Source organism: Paroedura picta, chromosome 17 (assembly GCF_049243985.1).
Source record: "Paroedura picta isolate Pp20150507F chromosome 17, Ppicta_v3.0, whole genome shotgun sequence".
Lineage (NCBI taxonomy): Eukaryota > Metazoa > Chordata > Lepidosauria > Squamata > Gekkonidae > Paroedura > Paroedura picta.
The window spans coordinates 4043660-4064180 of record NC_135385.1 but is presented as its reverse complement, the minus strand read 5'-3'; the positions used below and the strand labels follow the sequence as shown (position 1 = coordinate 4064180).

Sequence of the window (20521 nt, the reverse complement as noted above, 5' to 3'; positions counted from 1 at the left end):
GGCAGGGGTAGTCAAACTGCGGCCCTCCAGATGTCCATGGACTACAATTCCCATGAGCCCCCTGCCAGCATTCGCTCCTGGGAATTGTAGTCCATGGGCATCTGGAGGGCCGCAGTTTGACTACCCCTGCTCTAGGGAGAATTCTGAGCAGCCAGACGTTCATTTCTCTGTGTCAGCCTATAAGAATCCCTGGAGGCCGAGACAGATTTGTCCAAAACAGACCGGATGAAGTGATGTGCTGAACAGGGAAGGATCCAGCTGCTTTCTAGACCTCCCCACAATCCACTTCTACCAAAAAGCAATATGCCTACCGGGGCTTGAGAAGGGGCCTCGGCTTGCATGCAAACATCCCAGATTTAATCTTGCGTGTCTCAGGTAGTGTGACCCGTCCCCAAAGGCCTCTGAGTCTGAACGACCGCCCGCCATGACAGCGCACAAAAGCAGGAATCACACGTGAGATCTGGGAGTTTCTCACTTCCAGCTTTAATACTTAAAAGTTGCCCTCCCCCACAGGCTACAGAGAACCGACATGGGGAATGGTTGAGCCAGAACGGCAGCCGAGCAGGACTCTCCAGTGTGGCCTGGAAGGGGGAAGCTGGCCATCCCTCGGGGAAGAATTCCGGCCAAGGGACACGCTCCGAGGAGGCGGCTGTCCAGAGGAGGAGGAGGATCCCAGCGTCAAGGGTCAACGGTGGCTGAAGAATCCCTGAGGGTAGTTGAACTTGAAGGGCTTCATCCGGCTGGGCCCCCTGAGAAAGGGAGGGAAGCAGAGAGAGGGCTGGGGGTCAAAGGCTAGTCTCTGAAGAAAAAGGCAGGGGCTGCCCGATTATTGTGCTTCTTAATAATACGGTGACTTCCAGAATCCTGCAGACGCAGAGTCAAGGTTTCACGCTGGAGCGGAATCCAAGCGACTTAACAGGCTCGCGCAAAACCATGGCTATGCCACCCGGGACTTAGCAAGGCAAAAAGGGTTGTTGTTGTTAGGTGCGAAGTCGTGTCCGACCCATCGCGATCCCCTGGACAATGATCCTCCAGGCCTTCCTGACCTCTCCCATTCCTCGGAGTCCATTTAAGTTTGCCCCGACTGCTTCAGTGACTCCATCCAGCCACCAAATTCTCTGTCGTCCCCTTCTTCTTTTGCCCTCAATCGCTCCCAGCATTAGGCTCTTCTCCAGGGAGTCCTTCCTTCTCATGAGGGGGCCAAAGGATTTGAGTTTCATCTTCAGGATCTGGCCTTCTAAGGAGCAGTCAGGGCTGATCTCCTCCAGGACTGACCGGTTTGTTCGCCTTGCAGTCCAAGGGACTCGCAAGAGTCTTCTCCAGCACCAGAGTTCAAAAGCCTCAATTCTCTAGGACTGACAAACCGGTCAGTCCTAGAGATCAGCCCTGCCTGCTCTTTAGAAAGCCAGATCCTGAAGATGAAACTCAAAATACTTTGCAAAAAGGATTGCTGCCCCCAAATTGCTTCGAACTGGAAAGGTGAGGCAACACTAGTGGAGGAGACTGGGGAATGGGCCCCCGCATTCTGCAGGGGGTTGGACTAGATGACCTTGGAGATCCCTTCCAATTCTATGATTCTATCAAGGCAAGACACAGAGCCCAGCTCCAGCTTCAAACACGAGTAGGAGTGAGCATGCTCACCACACAAGCAAAAACAATTGGCCTAAGGTGGTCAGGATTCTGACATATGACTGGCAGTGAGAATTCTATGTGCACGGAACTGGAAAAACGCAAATTTACTTACAGGAGAAGACTGGACTGTTGAAGCCGTTAGAATTGGCTGAAATGGGCAAGCTTACTGCTTAGGTGAGAGAAAAATTGACATGGACTTTTGTGACTCGGTGGAAACTTTTTATTGCCTTTGTACAGGGAAAGGGAAAAAAATAGGAGAATCTGTGGATTTGAAAGTTCAAGAATGTAGATCTTTGACTCTGTACAATGCAATGAAAAGTGACTAATGCTTAGAGCAGGGGTAGTCAAACTGCGGCCCTCCAGATGTCCATGGACTACAATTCCCAGGAGCCCCTGCCAGCGTTCGCTGGCAGGGGCTCCTGGGAATTGTAGTCCATGGACATCTGGAGGGCCTCAGTTTGACTACCCCTGGCTTAGAGTGTGGACAAGAAATGTGGGGTTGATTCTGGATGCCTCGCTATCTATGGAGGCACAGGTCACGAAGGTTGTCCACCAGCGGTTTTACTTCCTACATCTGGGTGAGGCAACTAGCGCCCTACCTGTCTTCAGAGCACCTAGTGCAAAAAGCTGGCAGGGGCTCATGAGAATTGTAGTCCATGGACATCTGGAGGACCACAGGTTGACGACCCCTGTGTAGTTCATGGTAAGGATGCCGCGGGTTGTTTTTTCTCTCTGCACTGAATCCCACCCTTCCTTGCCCACCAACTGCACAACCTCAGGGCCACTTTCCCTTCTCCCTTTCAGCCTGTACCAAGGTCTTAGGGGGAAAAGTCCACCCTGCAGCCCCCCCTTTGCTCTTCTGGGAAGAAGGCGGTCCAGAGCACCGGCCTCCACACCAACCAGCGAGGGACGTGGGCCTCCTTGAGGGCGGAAACCCTGAGGGCGAAAAGCACTGGGGCTAGAAGTGGAGCTGAAAAGGGAGGCCCTCTGTGTATTTGGATTGTGCAGTCCTATCACTCTATGTATTGTTTATTGTCTCGAGCAGGGGTGGCCAAGCTGTGGCTCTCCAGAGGCCTGTGGACTACAATTACCATGAGCTCCTGCCAGCATGGTGCTGGCAGGGGCTCATGGTAACTGTAGTCCACGGACCTCTGGAGAGCCGCAATTTGGCTACCCCTAGAGAGCTACGTAACTTGGGCAAAATTCTCATGCAAAATTCCCATGCAGTATCACGCCCCACTTCTACGACTTGGGGGAGGAGGGGGAGTTGTACTGTTCGTGGAGAAAGAGCCGAGGTCTCACACGTGGCCCCTCCCCACACACCAGGCAGCCCTTGTGCCACGTTACCTGACCAGACGCAGGCACATCTTCTCCTGCGGGAACTCCTTGGGCCCCTCCACGCTGTTGTCGTGGGTCTCCGTCTCCAGGTAGACGTCCAGGACGACGCACAAGCGCTGCAGCTGGTTGGTCAACAGCTGGTAGCCCGGCTTGGGGCCGCACAGCTCCTTGTAATAGACGTTGACCTCACTCTCCATGGACTGAAAAGAAACAATCCCCAGGTGACAGAGCCGTCAGCCTCGCGGGGGTCCTGCCTGCCTGCTCAGAGCTTTAGCCTCCTGCTTCATACTAAAGGGGCACACCTCTTGGGGAAACACACGCACAGGGGCCCGAGATATTTCAGTCATACAGGTTTTCATCAAGCAGATAGTTGGACTCGGAGGCAGAGAAGCAAGCAGAGATCTGGGAGCCACTGGGGAGAGAACTGGGAGCAAAAGGAGAGGCTGCCGCCAAGCCCAGCACACCCAAGCGCCCCTGGCTGGAGCCCCTTTCCAACATTCGACCCTTGAAATATCTTCCAGGTTAGAAATATTTCCCATCACTCCAGAAGTGATGCTGAGCCCTTCAGAGAAGAGGGCGTGGAAGTAAGATGTGAGAGCCAGCCCTTCCTTCCTTCCTTCCTTCCTTCCTTCCTTCCTTCCTTCCTTCCTTCCTTCCTTCCTTCCTTCCTTCCTTCCTTCCTTCCTTCCTTCCTTCCTTCCTTCCTTCCTTCCTTCCTTCCTTCCTTCCTTCCTTCCTTCCTTCCTTCCTTCCTTCCTTCCTTCCTTCCTTCCTTCCTTCCTTCCTGGAGAAAGAGACTAGGGCCTGCTGTCAGCTCTTGCGTGACCCCAGGGTTCCCCAGAAGCCTGGCTGAGAATCCCTGCTAGACCCTTCCCTGGCTCGTGTCTCCCAACTTACCCGAATGTTGTCATCCGTGTAGCTGGTCTTTTCTCCCTTCCAGTTCAGGCACAGGCTGAAAATTGGCGGCACGGAAGAGTACCCTGGATTCAGCACCACAGCGGCTTGGAGTTTAGCTACGGCACAAAGGGAGAGGAATCAGCAGAGCAGCGTAGCGGGTGCAGGAACCCGCAGGCTGGAACCCTGAGGCCGACCTTCAATCTGTGGGCACACATGGAAGCCTAGCCCCTCCTGGCTTAGGGGAAGAGCTTGCCAAAGTCACCCCCCCCCATTCTGTGTGCGCACGCACATGTGCGTGCACACAAGCTGAATATGATTTGACAACCTATGTCAAGCAAGCAGAATTACCCAAAACAGGAATGAAGCTACAATCTGCCTTCTGAGAACTGGGAGCTACAGGGGTGGGGAGAAATGAAGAAAGGGGTCTTGAATGCATCCAGGCCTACTCAGAAAGGAACCTCATCTCCCAAGTCTACGGGCTGGACTTTCCTCTGTGTCTGAGAACTTCCCTCCTGTTTGTCCATTCCACTGGCTGTTCCATGTGTAAAAGCAGGTTCAGACCAGCACACTAGAACTGCAGCGGTATCAGGAGACCCTGGCCATCTACAGCCGCCATCTCCCGATGATCTCAGTCCCTCCCTCTCCACTGTCATGGCCTCTTCCTTCCTTCCCCTGGACTGTAATGCCGCTGAGCTCCCGCTCTTTACAGCACCTCAGAAGTATTCGTAACGCCCCATCCCAGAAAATGGGGGCGATTCTGGGGAGCGTCTCAGCTCTTCCCCCCATGAAAGCAATGCATCCTTCCAGGGAAGCCCAGGAGCAGGGCGACCGACTTACCTGTCCCCCTCTCAATCAGTGCCATGTAATACAGGTGAGTATCCTCAGCCAGACTAGCCTCCACCACATCTTTGGTGTAGGGCAGCTCCTGCAAAGGCAGCAAGGCGGTGAGGGTGGTGAGCTGGGCGTGTGCCGGCCACACCCTCTGTGAGCCAATGTCACGGCTACCCGATTTGGGGAATGGCCGGGGAGCCGTGGGGCTCAGGTTCTCCCCACCCTCCCTCCACCCGACCTACCAGGTAATCCTCATACGTGAGGGCAACCCACTTCACCAAACGTGACACGATCTTTGTGGGGAAGAGGTGCTGGCATTCACTGGAGACGGGCAGGATCCCGTGTTCTGAAACCCAAAGCCAAGGAGACATCCATCAACCAAGGAGAGCACAGAGCGGGGGGGGGGGGGCAAACTGTGGCTCTCCAGAGGCCCACGGACTACAATTCCCATGAGCCCCCATCACCATGTGAAAAACAACAACAACAAAATCCAGTTTTTCACTCGGTCGTTTTCAAATAACCAAACCCAATTCTGGTGTGGTTTGCGATCAGCAAACCATCTACCAAAACCTGGGGTGAGTCTACTGTTGGCTTCATCGTGTCCCTTCCGTTTAGGGCAGTGGTTCTCAGCCTTCCTAATGCCGTGACCCTTTAATACAGTTCCTCCTGCTGAGGTGACCCCCAACCATAAAATTATGCAAGGGTTCTTCTTAAACCGAAACTGACCAATGGAGCAAAGATCCATGATTGTATATAATTTGTTTTTTCCCCCAGGGTTTCTCAGTTCAGTTCTGCCTCTTGTCCCACCATGCTGATCTCACTTTTTTCCACTACTCCAAATGAATGCTCTACCTTGGTCCACCCCGCAAGGCTGTTGTGTGGATGGTGCCCCTCCCCCGGCCAGGCTGCTTGCCCTGCCTCGACCCCTGTGAAAGGGTCATTCAACCCCCAAAGGGGTCCTGACCCCCAGGATGAGAACCACTGGTTTAGGGCCTTACCAGCTTCCCTTAAATCCCAGGGGGCTCAGAACTGTGTTGCACAGGTGGTGGTTAAACGTGGACGTTGGGTCTCCAAAGGGGGACAAGGGCTGTTGCCACCCCTGAAAATGTGTCCGCTTACCCCGAGGCAAGTACCAGCACTGGGAAAACACAAGAGGTCTGACTGGGACCTACCAAGGGAAGCAAATTGCTTGTGCAGGGCCAGGCGAGACTCCAGTCTCATCTTGAGCAATTTCATGGTCCTCTCCATGTGGCTGGCACTCAGCGAGCTGTCGGCGATCACGGGCTGGGGGCAAGCAAGAGAAGACAAGGAGGAAAGAGCTACGCCAGCTGCCTGGCAAACCAGCCTGGGTGAGCTTCTCTTCACTACAGAGCTGAAGAGTTGCCAAGCAACACTTTCAGCCATTCATCCCCAATGTCAAGTACTCTTCTAGGTCATTTGTGACGTTTAGCAACAAGGTACAGCTATTTCCTGCATTCTGCAGGGGGTTGGACTAGATGGCCCTGGAGGCCCCTTCCAACTCTATGATTCTATGATGGGCTCTGGTCTACCATATCATGGGGGAAGAAATGGAGGTCGTGACAGATTTTATTTTCCTGGGCTCCAAGATCACTGCAGACGGGGACTGCAGCAAAGAAATTAAAAGAGGCTTGCTCCTGGGGAGGAAAGCTATGGCAAATCTAGACAGCATCCTAAAAAGCAGAGACATCACCCTGCCAACAAAAGTGCGTCTAGTCAAGGCTATGGTCTTCCCAGTTGCAATGTATGGCTGTGAAAGTTGGACCATAAGGAAGGCCGAGCGTCAAAGAATTGAGGCTTTTGGACTCTGGTGCTGGAGAAGACTCTTGCGAGTCCCTTGGACTGCAAGGCGAACAAACCGGTCAGTCCTAGAGGAGATCAGCCCTGCTACTCCTTAGAAGGCCAGATCCTGAAGATGAAACTCAAATCCTTTGGCCCCCTCATGAGAAGGAAGGACTCCCTGGAGAAGAGCCTAATGCTGGGAGCGATCAAGGGCAAAAGAAGAAGGGGACGACAGAAAATTTGGTGGCTGGATGGAGTCACTGAAGCAGCCGGTGCAAACTTAAATGGACTCCGGGGAATGGGAGAGGACAGGAAGGCCTGGAGGATCATTGTCCAGGGGGCCGCGATGGGTCGCACACGACTTCGCACCTAACAACAACAACATATCATATTCAATTGTATAACTTATAGCCTCACTTTCTTCATCCCACTTTCTGGAGAGAGTCTTGGTGGGGCTGATGTAACTGTGATTACAGAAGGAACTCTAAACCAGGGGTAGTCAACCTGTGGTCCTCCAGATGTCCATGGACTACAATTCCCAGGAGACCCTGCCAGCGAATGCTGGCAGGGTCTCCTGGGAATTGTAGTCCATGGACATCTGGAGGACCACAGGTTGACTGCCCCTGCTCTAAACAGCAAGTGAGAAATCCCTCGTGAAACGCAGCCAAAAGGCCACAGGCTCAAGGACTCCCTGTCTCTATAGAGCTCTGTGTCGGGGAAGGCAAGCGGAAGGGCAGCAGGGCTCTGGGCTGGGTCCAAAGGACCAAGGCTGCCTGGGAGTTCACGCTTCTCTCTTCCAGAGAGTTGTAGCATCACGACCGCTCAGCCGCGACATGTCCGGGACGCATTCAGACGGTGCTTAAAGAATTTAGGATGATGCTGACTTGAGCAGCAAAACGGTAAATACTTCTGCGAGCGGAACCAGGTTTTCTGGGCGGAACAAGATCTAAATGTACTTTTTCCAATGTGCAAGGCTCCGTCTCTTGGTCGCGTTCTACGGAAAGGGTGCGGCTCCACCCCTATTCGTTACCACGGCCAACACTTGTAGCTGGAGTCTTCTCACCCTACGGCTGCCTGGTGAGTCTATGGCCGTGGGGGGCAGGGCGAGAAGTTTGCACCCATCTAGACCAGGGGTGGCCAAACTGTGGCTCTCCAGGTGGACTAAATGGACTACAGTTCCCATGAGCCCCTGCTGGCAGTTTGGCCACTTCTGAGTGATATACGTTGCAATGCAGTCCGCTGCCCCTTAAACGTGAATTTCAACCCATTTGCAAATACTTGCCCTTACCCACCGCAACCACAGAATCGTAGAGTTGGAAGGGACCTCCTGGGTCATCTAGTCCAGCCCCCTGCACTATGCAGGACACCCACATCCCAATCGCTCATCCCCTGTAGCCTGCCACCCCCTTGAGCCTTCACAGAATCAGCCTCTCCATCAGATGGCTCTCCAGACTCTGTTTAAAAATCTCCAAAGACAGAGAACCCACCACCTCCCGAGGAAGCCTGTTCCACTGAGGAACCACTCTCACTGTCAGGACCTTCTTCCGGATGTTGAAACAGAATTTCTGTTAAATTAGTTTCATCCCATTGGCTCTGGCCCGTTCTTCCGGGGCAAGAGAGAACAACTCTGCTCCATCCTCTACATGGCAGCCTTTTAAATCCTTGAAGGTGGTTATCAGATCCCCTCTCAGTCGTCTCCTCTCCCGGCTAAACAGACCAAGCTCCCCCAACCATTCCTCATACATCTTGGTCTCCCTCACCATCCTTGTTGCCCTCCTCTGCACACGCTCCAGTTTGTCTACATCCCTCTTCAACTGGGGTGCCCAAAACTGAACACAGGACTCCAAGTGAGGCCGAACCAGAGCAGAGTAACCCCCTTTGTTCACGCTTCCACCTGCAGACACTCATTGCCTCAGAATTGGGAGGACCGGCCTGAGAAGCTTGTCCTTCCTGCATCAGCAGCAGTGACGAAGGCTGCTGGGAAACCATCTTCCATATTCCAACTCACCTGGGGCTGATCCTTGGGGAAATGCAGCCCCCCCAGCTTCTGCACCCACACATAAGGGTGGCCCAGCTCAGTCACATAATCGCTCAGGCTCAGGATACTAGAAAAAGAAGAAGAGTTGGTTCTTATATGCCGCTCTTCCCTACCCAAAGAAGGGCTCAAAGTGGCTTACAGTCGCCTTCCCTTTCCTCTCCCCACAACAGAGACCCTGTGAGGTGGGTGAGGCTGAGAGAGCCCTGAGATTTCTGAAGAAGAAGAAGAAGAGTTGGTTCTTAGATGCCACTTTTCTCTACCTGAAGGAGTCTCAAAGTGGCTTACAGTCGCCTTCCCATTCCTCTCCCCACAACAGACACCCTGTGGGGTGGGTGAGGCTGAGAGAGCCCTGAGATCACTGCCCGGTCAGAACAGTTTTATCAGAAAGACAGAGAGATGTAGTGGCAGGCCGAGTAAACTCCTTAGGGTCAGCCCTCTGCCCTCTCCCGGCTTACCCAACTTTATCAAACTGGAACTGGTTGGCAGGATTGGGAGTTCGCTTCCCGTGATCTCCGGGGTACAAGCAGCTCAGAAGGGAATCGAGGGACAGCAGGTCTCTAGGGAGGAAGAGAAAGGTGATGTGAACCCTCAGTGTTTCAGAGTGATCCCCCCTTTCGGAGGGAGGAAGCCAACAAGAACCTCTCTCCTGCTGCTATGCAGCTTGCAAAATCGCCCTTCCAGAGAAAAATATTCCCTTGCAGTAGGATATTGCTTACTCAACACCATCAGCGTATTTATTATTTCTGGACTTTATTTGGGGGGGGGAGGGGGATGGACGGACAGACAGACAGACTGGACACCCAAGAACCTCCTAGCTTTAACTACAACGGATGGAAGAATTGGAACGTAGAAAATACGCCTTTCACACGATTTCAAGCAGAAGTAGGAAGATACTCATCCAAAATTCCACTCCGGAGATGGTGGAAACGTAGCACGTTTGCATGCACTGCAGCACGCTACCTGTCTTTTCTTCTAGATCTTCTCTTCCTGGATGGCTCTCCGTACCTATTGGCGGCATCACTAAGTACCAACATAAACAGGAACACTGTCTTGGCTCTATCTCCGATTTCTCCCTCGATTCCACTTAGTCTGTTGCAAGTTATGCTGCTTCTCCTACCGCACACTGCAAAGACCCACCCCTTCTCTCTCCCCTTGGTTCAAGCCCTCGTCGCCTCCTGCCTGGTGCACGACACCCTCCTCCCATTCGGCCTTCCCCCGCTGCCCCTCCATCCTCTTATTCCTGCCTAAAACGCCTCTACCGAAACCATTTATTCCTTTGCCGAGAGGGCCCCGTACGGCTTGAACCCCGGCACAAATCCTGCAGTCCTCTGCCTTAGAATTAGACATCCTCGCCCTCATTTTATCTTATGGGTCCTTATTTCTACAGACATCCACACCTCTTAATCCTCCAGCTCCCAAGCCTTCAAGTCACCCGCCCTCCCTCCACGTCTTGCTGCCTCTTCAAGAGACACGCCCTTGTCTTCTCAACCTGCCGCTGACCCTATATTATTGGGCTTTCTCCACATTAACCTTCTGCTCTTTAAAAAAAACGAACAAGCCGACATGTTGCCTCCTCTGTGTGGTACTCCAAGTGACAATCTGTAGCCCATTTGAAAAGGGAACAGCGGAGATTACCAGCTTTTTTTGCTGATGAGATCCTCCTGCCTCCTCTCTTTCAGTAAGATCCAGGCAACTGGCGACCATAATTATGTTCTGAGATTTTAACTGCATAAATTAGTGTTTTTTTAAAATATTTTTATCTTGTATTTTAATTTTTATAGGGGACCTTATTCTTATGACAGAATCTGTCCTGAGTCTCAGGAGACGGGGCGGAAAACAAAACAAAAAATTAAATTAAGAAACCCTACTTGGGTAAATTCTAGGGCAGTCCTTTCTGCTGTACATAGCGTATTGTAAACAGGTTGCTGCACTGGGATTTCTGTGTTGCTTCATGCGCTCCGGTTCTTTCCAGTGGCTTTCACTCTTCTAATTTCCTAATGCACTGACTAACGAGTCCATGTGAAAAAGGCAAATGATAAATAACGCCAAGAAATCTCACCAAGTGGCTTTGGGAAAATCACTCTAGCTTGGGCTCTGCCCCTCCCCATAATATTAATTCTCTTTACACGATTTCTTTAGACCAGGGAGGCCCAAACTGCCTCTCTCTCCAGATGTCCATGGAATACAATCCTCATGAGCCCCTGCCCACATGCTGCTAGCAGGAGCTCATAGGAATTGTATTCCACGGACATCTGGAGAGACACAGTCTGGCCACCCCTGCTTTCGGATGGCCACTTCAAACATCTGAAAATACTACGTATCACACACAGGGTTCAAAGCTGCCCTGTCAGGCACACGCATCTACATTTGTAAGGCTCTCACAAACCGGTGTCCAAAAAGGCCTGAAACTGAAGTCCCCTCACTCTTGAGTTGCCCTGAGTTAGCAGACGGCCGATCCATGGATGCCTGATGCATTAACTTGAGCTGCTCCTTCCCGGCTGCTCCTGCAGGGTGAGCGCCTAAAGTCGCAAAGATTACGTCCCCGCCAACTGCATCAGCGTACACTTTTGGATCTTCCATTCCTTCTAGGAACGATCAAGCCCACATGTTGATGTTGTGGCCAACAATGACGCCCGAAGGGTTAATTCCAATGCTCGTTGGCCCGCTGCTATTCAAAGCTTACCCGGCGCTGATCGGCATGGTCATCTCCGTGGCTGCAGTCACCTTGGCCTTAACCGTCATGACGTTGAGGTTCATCAGATAGTAGAAGGTCAAGAGGAGGACGCTGCCATCTGCAACAACACGGCCAAGAGGGGGAGAGATTTAGGAAGGGAAATTTAATTTATCTGGATGCGAGGGCGGGGGGGGGGGGGAGATACATACCCCCTACCTTGACAGCTGAACTAGGAAAACACCAGAATCGTGCTGGCCTGGTGATGCGGTGATGTCTCATTTTAGAGCCCTGCACTGCACATTATTTTAAGTACATAGTGGAGGGTGGAGGCTTGTATCTGTACTAATATGCAAACTTATTATCTGAAGGCAAGCTTCTCCTTTTGAAGCAGGAAAATTGTTAAGAAGCAGGGCATGGCACATGAAGGTTTCCTATCATTCTTGGGGGGGGGAATAGTAGGGAGTGGGGTTTTCCAATTCCTTGAGCCACTGACAGCAAGGCTGAGCTGGGGTGATGTTTTCTGCACAGAGAATCCAACGAATCCACCTAGTTTACCCACTGTCACAGTTAGGATGGGCCTCCTACACACTTGACCACACTGGCGCCAATTTTTCCCTCCCAAAGTAAAATCCAGTTCCCTCACAGGCTGAGCTGCCCAAATAGCATGGTTCCTTTGTTGTAAAATAATAACGCTGGCTGTCCTATCCGGTCACTGACAGGAGGTTTGGCTTTTAACTCAGGGAACGTGTGGGAACTCTCTTCACTCAAACCTGTTCAGAATGGCAGTGGAGTTGGTGTTAAAGTCAAACAAAATAAAATATATTATTTAGCATGGGGGGGGGGAGGTTTTGTAAAAATCAGTTGTACAGTTTGACGATCTTAATTTTTTAGAGTTTTAGAAACTTGTCTTTTGTTTGTGTTTACTTAAACCCATTGGCATTTTTCTTTCAGTTACTTTGAACTCCCATGGTTTTCTTTGAAGTCTGGCACCCACAGTTAGTACCCTAATCTCTCTTGCTTAAAAACACCAGGTTACCCCTAACTCATAGAACCATAGAATCCTAGAGTTGGAAGGGGCCACACAGGCCATCTAGTCCAACCCCCTGCTCAACGCAGGATCATAGAACCATAGAATCCTAGAGTTGGAAGGGGCCACACAGGCCATCTAGTCCAACCCCCTGCTCAACGCAGGATCATAGAATCATAGAATCAAAGAGTTGGAAGGGGCCACACAGGCCATCTAGTCCAACCCCCTGCTCAACACAGGATCAGCCCTAAGCATCCTAAAGCATCCAAGAAAAGTCTGTATCCAACCTTTGCTTGAAGACTGCCTGAGGTGTCTGAAGCAAGTAGCTTTCCACATCAGGCCATGGAAGTCTTCAGAGCTAATTTCCCCTTTTAACTGAGCAGAGATTTTTCTTCTCTCCATAGAAGATTTGCCCCCTTTTCCTTTGACCTGATTTGGAACTCTCAAAACTCTTACCACAAATCACTCTGACAAATATCATCTCCAGTTCTCCCAACTGTGTGGAACTGCTTTCAGTTTATGATGAATCCAGACTCATTAGTCAAGACTGTTCACTGACAAATCTTCCCATAGTCGATGTTTTATAGCTAAAGATATGCTCTCGACGCAGGTTTCTGCCAGAATTATATTCCCTGAAGCAGAGAGCATACACCTCTATCACTTCTCTCACAACTGCTGCTGGCTAATCAGAACCCTTGGAGCAGCCTGTCACTCAAGCTCTCTGCTTCAGTGAAGAATTAACCCTGCATTTCCCAGTCTCCTGATATTCCAGCACTTTGGGGCTTGTCTTTAAAGTGTTATCCATCATAGGCCCAAAGGGGGCTTCCAGTGATAAAAGAGGGGATTAAATTCCCCAGTGTCTAACCAGTTCTTGCCACTCCAGCCAGTAGATATTTACCATTGCCCCATGAATCCCAATCCTTGTCTCCCCAGGCTATCACACTTCTTCAGTCAACTGTTGTGGTGCTGGAAGTGTGTTCCCTCTTCTCATGGTTCAATCTGCTCTTAGCAAAGACTGCAGCATGATTTATGTCAGGGGTAGTCAAACTGCGGCCCTCCAGATGTCCATGGACTACAATTCCCATGAGCCCCTGCCAGCGAATGCTGGCAGGGGCTTCTGGGAATTGTAGTCCATGGACATCTGGAGGGCCGCAGTTTGACTACCCCTGATTTATGCCTTTCAGTGAGCTCTGGGTAAGTTCCGTTTCTGAAGTTTTGGGTGCAAATGCTAGTCATCAAAACCCAGAATGCCATGAACCCGCTTACTTGACGTTCTCCTACCTTTGCATTTCAGGTCAATGGTGACCGACAGAGGGTGCCTCTTGAGCATCTCCTTGCGCTTGTCGTCCAGCTGCATACCTAGTGTTGGGCGACGACGTTTCTATGGTGGGAAAGGCGGAGTCACGGGATATCCTGCCACTCTCCTGCACCCCCCCCCCCAATGACACTTGCTCACTATGAATTCACACCAGAATCATAGGGAAGGGACCTCCTGGGTCATCTAGTCCAGGGGTAGTCAACCTGTGGTCCTCCATATGTTCATGGATGACAATTCCCATGAGCTCCTGCCAGCGTTTGCTGGCAGGGGCTCATGGGAATTGTTGTCCATCAACATCTGGAGGACCACAGGTTGACTACCCCTGATTCTAGTCCAACCCCCTGCACTATGCAGGACACTCCCAACCATCTCGCTCATCCACTGTCACCTGCCACCCCCTTGAGCCTTCACAGAATCAGCCTCTCCGTCAGATGGCCGTCCAGTCTCTGTTTAAACAGATGATGTTCCCACTTATATCGCTGCCTGTCCCGTCCAAGATGTGGTACGTGGCAGCAAGGACAGGAAATTGTGGTCCCACACCCCAGCTCTCATAGGAAACTGCTGCCTCAGCTTCTGAGAACCAAGAACTGATCTCCAACCACATTCCAATGGGCACTTCTGCGTTCTTGATGTGGCAGCCATTTCTACCCGTTCTTCCTTCCCGTTGTTGACTCTCCTCTGAGCTACTCCCAAAATCCAATTACATTCCCTCTCAAAATTGTGGGAGGGAGGCTGCAGGAGAATTGGCAGAAATGATCACCACTTCTTTCAAGTTTTCCTAAGGGCCTTGAAACCTCCGGAGCTTCGTTACAGAGTATGGCCACTGTGTGAAACTGCAATCCCCTCCCCACTTAGGGGACCCTCATTCAGACCATCACTCCCTTACAACAGGGGTCCCTAACCCCCGGTCTGCGGCCCAGTACCGGGCCGCAAAGACCATCGGAGTGGCCGCGCCTGCCTCCCCCTGCAGCGAGAGGAGGGGAAAGAGGTCAGCACGGCAGCCGGCGCGGCAGCGACGCTAACGCGCACGCGCGGAACTGCCGCGCATGCACGTTTGCGCCCCCTGGTGGCCAAAACGCGCATGCGCGGCAACTCTGCGCACTCGTGTTAGCGCCACCTGGTGGCCAAAACGCACACGCGCAGCAGTTCCGCACGTGTGCGTTTTGAGCAACTGCGGCAGCCGGGCCACTGGCTCTCCCCCACCCCCGGAGGCGGTCCCTGACCAGATGAAGGTTGGGGACCGCTGCCTTACAAGACAGTGGGGATGAGTCAAAGGGCAAGAGAAAGCAAAGAAGGGGGTCTGTTCACAATTGCGTTTTACCTCCCTCCCCACCCCACTCCTCCCACAGCAGTTCAGCTGTAATGCTGGACCTTATTTTGTTATATTTGCATATGAGAGGGTTGTAATGGATTTCACCCTGTTGTTTACGGGTTGCCTTCCTGCCAAGGCAGCACAGACATTCCGAAGCTAAGGAGATCTCAGTCTACCTGATTTTCTCCCTTTCCATTACATCACTAAGGACGTGAAGGGAAGGAAGTATCCTTAGCCTCTGCTGGGACTGACTGAGCTGGCACACATTTCGCACAAAAGCGTGGGCACGTGCTTTGTCATAAGCCCAAGGTAGAAAACGGTTACGGCTCCCACCCTGATCACCCTTCCTCCCCCTCCCCCTCCTGCTTCCAATCCTATCCTGCAACAGGATGGTAAGTGTCTTACCGTGGTCTGCTCCTCCTCAGCATCTGAATCACTCTCATCATCTGTGAATCCAAATATATATATAAACACATAGGATGCATCTCTGGGTGAGAAAGAAGCCTTATTTCCCAAAGCAGTCTGGCTACTAGCTGTAGGGTTGCCATGAATCCATGAACTGGTGTGCAGAAATACTTATTTCACTATGCGATTGCCGTTGCAAGTTTGGGTTCGTGGCTTGTTTACCATCCCATTTTAAAGACTCAGCCCTAAGAAGTGTCTCTTCCCTGTTTGACAACTTGGATGTGATTTTCAAACAGCCGACTGGGCTAGTAGGTAACGGCAACACAATATGGGAGTCCAACGGCCCATTAAAAGCGTAATCATAGAATCATAGAATTGGAAGGGGCCACAGAGGCCATCTAGTCCAACCCCCTGCTCAGCGCAGGATCATAGAATCATAGAGTTGGAAGGTCCCATAGAGGCCATCTAGTCCAACCCCCTGCTCAACGCAGGATCATAGAATCATAGAATCATAGAGTTGGAAGGGGCCACACAGGCCATCTAGTCCAACCCCCTGCTCAATGCAGGATCAGCCCTAAGCATCCTAAAGCACCCAAGAAAAGTGTGTCTCCAACCTTTGCTTGAAGACTGCCAGTGAGGGGGAGCTCACCACCTCCTTAGGCAGCCTATTCCACTGCTGAACTACTCTGACTGTGAAAATTATTTTCCTGATCTCTAGCCTATATCGTTGTACTTGAAGTTTAAACCCATTACTGCGTGTCCTCTCCTCTGCAGCCAGCAGAAACAGCCTCCTGCCCTCCTCCAAGTGACAACCTTTCAAATACTTAAAGAGGGCTCTCATGTCCCCTCTCAGCCTCCTTTTCTCCAGGCTGAACATTCCCAGATCCCTCAACCTATCTTCACAGGGCTTGGTCCCTGTTTATTCTGTGAAGTCAATGCTGACCAATGAAAGCTTATGTCTCTGATGGGCTGCTGGGATCTCATTTTATTTTGACAAGTGACCTTCTATAGTCTGACACTCTTGGTTTAAAGTTAATGATGATGATGTCATCCGTTCAGTCATGTCCGACCCTCGGCGATTCTATAGGAAAGTTTCCTCCATGCGTTTCTATCTCTGACTGCCTCTTTATGTTGGTTCACGGTCATCCCTGTATGGAGTTAACGGCTCCAAGTAACTCCTAGCTCAGGGGTAGTCAAACTGCGGCCCTCCAGATGTCCATGGACTACAATTCCCAGGAGCCCCTGCCAGCGTTCGCTGGCAGGGGCTCCTGGGAATTGTAGTCCATGGACATCTGGAGGGCTGCAGTTTGACTACCCCTGTCCTAGCTAATCTGTCTGGTCATCCATAGAAAACCACAACGCTTAATCTAAAAGATGAGTTCGAAGCATTAAGCTGAGACTGGCAGCAGAAAACAAGCAGGGAAGAAAACCTCTGTCAACAGCACAAATTAAACCAGTTAAAACCCCAGGGGGGGGGGACAAAAACCCAGAAATGTTTGCATTAATTGGCAGGACGCCTGTAGAAATTAGGCCAAAATGAGCCTCCTGAAACAAAGTATTCCAAAGACCCAGAAGAACTGTATGAAGGCAGCCAGCCCATCCTTCCTGGGAGCTTGAGCCTTCAGCAGGGCCTTGCCAAATATGCTCAGTATCTGGGAGAAGGGGGGAAATGGTCTGTCTAGGGCAGGGGTAGTCAAACTGCGGCCCTCCAGATGTCCATGGACTACAATTCCCAGGAGCCCCTGCTCATGAGATAGTAAGCATTGGAGCTGGCCTGAAGCGGCACATAGCAGACAGCGCGGGGGTGTTTGCATTGTTCTAATTTTATCTTTTCTGCCCTCCTTGGGGGTTTTCAGCTTACACTTTTAAAGATTCACAATTTGCTTTTTATGAGCTTTCACCTTTGAGGATCAAAAAGTGCCTGTCGCTCTCTGCCTACCTGTGCTAGGGTAGCTTGCCAGCTTGTTTGTCCTGGAACACGAAAGCCCTTTGATTTCAAGGGACCGAAGAGGCATGTTTAGCAGCCTTTAGCAGCCAGAGAGTTTTAGTCTCTTCTCTACACGTAAAAGTACAGGGATGTTGAGGGGAGCGTCTTTCCCTATTAATTACCTAATAACGGTGCCGCTGCTGATGCCACGGGAGGCCTGTGAGGAGTAGCTAGCCCCCCACCCCCCCAATAAAGGCCCTTTGCGTACAGAGCATCCAGAGAAAGGGAAGCCATCACTCTGCAGTTTTGAAATGGCTGGCCAGAAGGCTCACATGGTCCATAGCTTGCTCACTTCTAGTCCCCTTGGGCTGGAAGGGGCAGCTGTCTAGAGCAGGGGTAGTCAACCTGTGGTCCTCCAGATGTCCATGGGCTACAATTCGCATGAGCCCCTGCCAGCTTTTGCTGGCAGGGGCTCATGGGAATTGTAGTCCATGGACATCTGGAGGGCCACAGGTTGACTACCCCTGCTCTAGGCTACTGCACACCTCACATGCCCAAGGTGATGGAGACTCGATGTGCAAAGCACGCTATCTACGACTGAATCCTTCACGGCACGCAGAGGTACTTTAGGCACTTCCTCAGGGCCGCCTCCTCACCTTGGGAGTCCTCAGGGGGCTTGCAGAGAGCTTTGGCTTCCTCCACGTTTCCTTCTATCGCAACAGCCAGCTTCTTATCTGTGGAAGGAAGGATACAATTAAGCAGAACTCCCCGGTCGTTAAAGCGTCCCGCCAAGTCTGCGACATTAACAATGCGAAGAAACAAGAGCCTTTCTAAGAATCAAGACTGGGACCTCTCTGGCCCGTTGTTGTCCTTCACACACCACCTCAGGCGGAAATGATCCTTTCCTACCTGGGGACACTTTACAGGAGGTGCTGGGGCTGGAAATGGGGCATCCCACACACTAAAAGCCTGACTCTTCTCTTACGAAGCTGGAAAGCTGCACAGCCAGAGCTGGGCCACAAACCAAGGTGCAAGAAGATCTACCAGCTGCAGCAGCATCTTTGTCAAGACCACACCTCTTGGATGAGGAAGGGGAGAAAGAGGGAAGGAGGGGATCTAAATGAGCCAAATGCTTTTGCAAAAGCTGACACGGAGGAGAAGAATTGGTGCAGGGGTCTTCCAGGTGCAACTCCTTTCCTTCTGCCCCTGCAATATTTAAGTCCCAATCCTCCCCGCTCCCAAGAAATGAGCTTTTTGGGCAAAAAACAATGAAACACAAAACACGAAAACAGAACATGCGAGTCAAATTCCAACTAAGACGTGAGGTCTCGCCTAATGGAGGACTGGAACATTTCTCTGCATCTTCCCTTCCCCAGGTAGCTGCAAGGAAACGACAAGGCGCCTTGTGTCTGTAACCACACACTCTTCAATCCAACCTGAGTGCCGTGCAGTTAACTTGGAAAGGAAACCCCCAGCAGGAACATGCGACCTGGGCTAGGGTCACTGGGAGCCAATAAGACCAGAACGAAAAATCTCCACATGCGGGATTGAAGGCCAAGTTAATCCCACAGTGCCTGACAGAAAGCGCTGGTTTCCCCCACTCCTCTCCAACTACCGAGTAAAAGCAGTTTGACTCATGCATAATATGAACAGTTTACAGTCCAGGTACAGCCTCCCCTGGAGCAGGTTGAAGCCCTCCCCTCTGAGCATTACGGCTCAAATTAAACTGTCCAGAAAGACTTCCTGGGGCTCCCCGTGACCAGGTCAGTCATGCAGTGGAAAGAACATCAATGCCTATGGAGATACATAAGTTTTGTTTGTGGAGAAGATTACCGTATATACTCGCATATAAGCCGACCCACGTGTAAGCTGAGGCACCCAAATTTTACCACAAAATGTAGGAAAAACTCACTGACTTACAAATAAGTCGAGGGTGGGGTTTGGATAGTGGCCTTTTCTCCCCCCCCCCCGTTTTGGGCAGGATCTTTTTTCCCCCTTTTCTTCCCACCCTACTCCTCCCTCTTTCCCTCTGACCCCTCATGCCTTTTTATCTCCAATCCTGTGCTGCTCCTTCCCTTCTTCTTAGTCCGGTGTTCTGTTCCCTCCACTTTCCATTCCTTCCTCTAGGGTCCGTTTCCTCCTTCTGCTCTCTGCTCTCCCTCTGAGACAGAGGCTTCAGAGCTTCCTGCAGCAGCAGCAGCACATACTAGCCTCGTGCAGTGAGGCAGAGACTGTTCTTTCCCTCCCCTTCCACTGCCCCTCCCGTGCTTGCTGTAACTCTACTTCGTTCCTGCCTCAGCTTCTTCAGGTAAGTATACTTGTCTCCCACCCCCGCCCTCCTGTCTTGTCTGGCAGCTGGGTTTTTTAATACCCGCATATAAGCCAAGGGGAACCTTTTCAGCTTCAAAAAAGGGCTGGAAAACTCGGCTTATCTGCGAGTATATACGGTATATTTTATGAATGATGACATGAAACGTTGGGGTTTTTTTAAAGGAGGTTTTTAAAGACAAGAATAAAAAGATACTCACCCAGCCTGAGGGAGGAGGCTTTAGCGTGCGCTAAGACAGTAGGCCAGAAATGAGAGAGCGCGTGGAGGGAAGAAGAGAGAGGACGGACAGACGAGGGAGGAAGGCAAGAGAAAAGGAGCAGAAACACATTGTGGGGGCGTTCAAGGAGGAAGGCATCCACCACACTTATTCTTAGGGCTGCTGCAGTTCAGTGGCGGCACAGAAAAGCCAACAGGGAGAATCACAGTGTCCTGTTTCCAACACGAAATTAACCTCCCAAACCACATCCGCTATTTTCTAGTTCTCACAGCCTCAGCGGCCAGGCACTGCGGTTACACCCCCACAAATCCGAAGCAGAATACATTACTCAAAAGAAGAGAAAGGGGTGTTTGTTTGTTTGTTTTCTCAAAGAGCGCAATTTTCAAAGGGAAGGAGGGACACCGACAGGCCTTTCAAGCTCCGGCCTGTGAATGAACAAAGAACTCAAATATTTATTATTTATTTTATTTATTTCTTCAATGTATTGACCGCCACTCCCAAAGGCTCGTGGCGGTTCACGTATGTCCAACTAAAACCCCATTAAAACCCTATTAAAACCCCCATTAAAAGGACTATAATAGCAACAATCAACAGCAAGTAAAGATGGCAGAACCCTCAACCCCCCCTATTCATCTACTAGCGGGAGGAGAGACAAATCAGATGGTGTATATAGAATCACAGAGTTGGAAGGGGCCACAGAGGCCATCTAGTCCAACCCCGTGCTCTTCGCAGGATATAGAGCTGCCTATGGTGCCATATAGCTGCCTCATCTGACA

General features: G+C 51.2%; 1 protein-coding gene across 4 annotated transcripts in view; it reads right to left on the bottom strand.

The window, feature by feature from the left end:
* Positions 1–465: 465 nt before the first annotated feature.
* THOC5 (THO complex subunit 5) overlaps positions 466–20521 on the bottom strand; it is a 28398-nt gene continuing 8342 nt past the window's right edge. For 3 of the 4 annotated variants that reach the window (XM_077316155.1, XM_077316156.1, XM_077316158.1), the window contains exons 9-21: positions 19728–19757; positions 17856–17933; positions 15273–15313; positions 13519–13618; positions 11220–11328; positions 8992–9093; positions 8507–8603; positions 5871–5982; positions 4941–5044; positions 4705–4792; positions 3868–3983; positions 2980–3170; positions 466–749 (exon numbers count right to left, since the gene is read on the bottom strand). In XM_077316155.1, coding sequence (XP_077172270.1) covers positions 686–749; positions 2980–3170; positions 3868–3983; positions 4705–4792; positions 4941–5044; positions 5871–5982; positions 8507–8603; positions 8992–9093; positions 11220–11328; positions 13519–13618; positions 15273–15313; positions 17856–17933; positions 19728–19757 — 1232 coding nt within the window. In that variant the 3' untranslated portion in view covers positions 466–685. The remainder of the gene's footprint in view (positions 750–2979; positions 3171–3867; positions 3984–4704; positions 4793–4940; positions 5045–5870; positions 5983–8506; positions 8604–8991; positions 9094–11219; positions 11329–13518; positions 13619–15272; positions 15314–17855; positions 17934–19727; positions 19758–20521) is intronic. The other variant, XM_077316157.1, reaches the window with a different exon arrangement.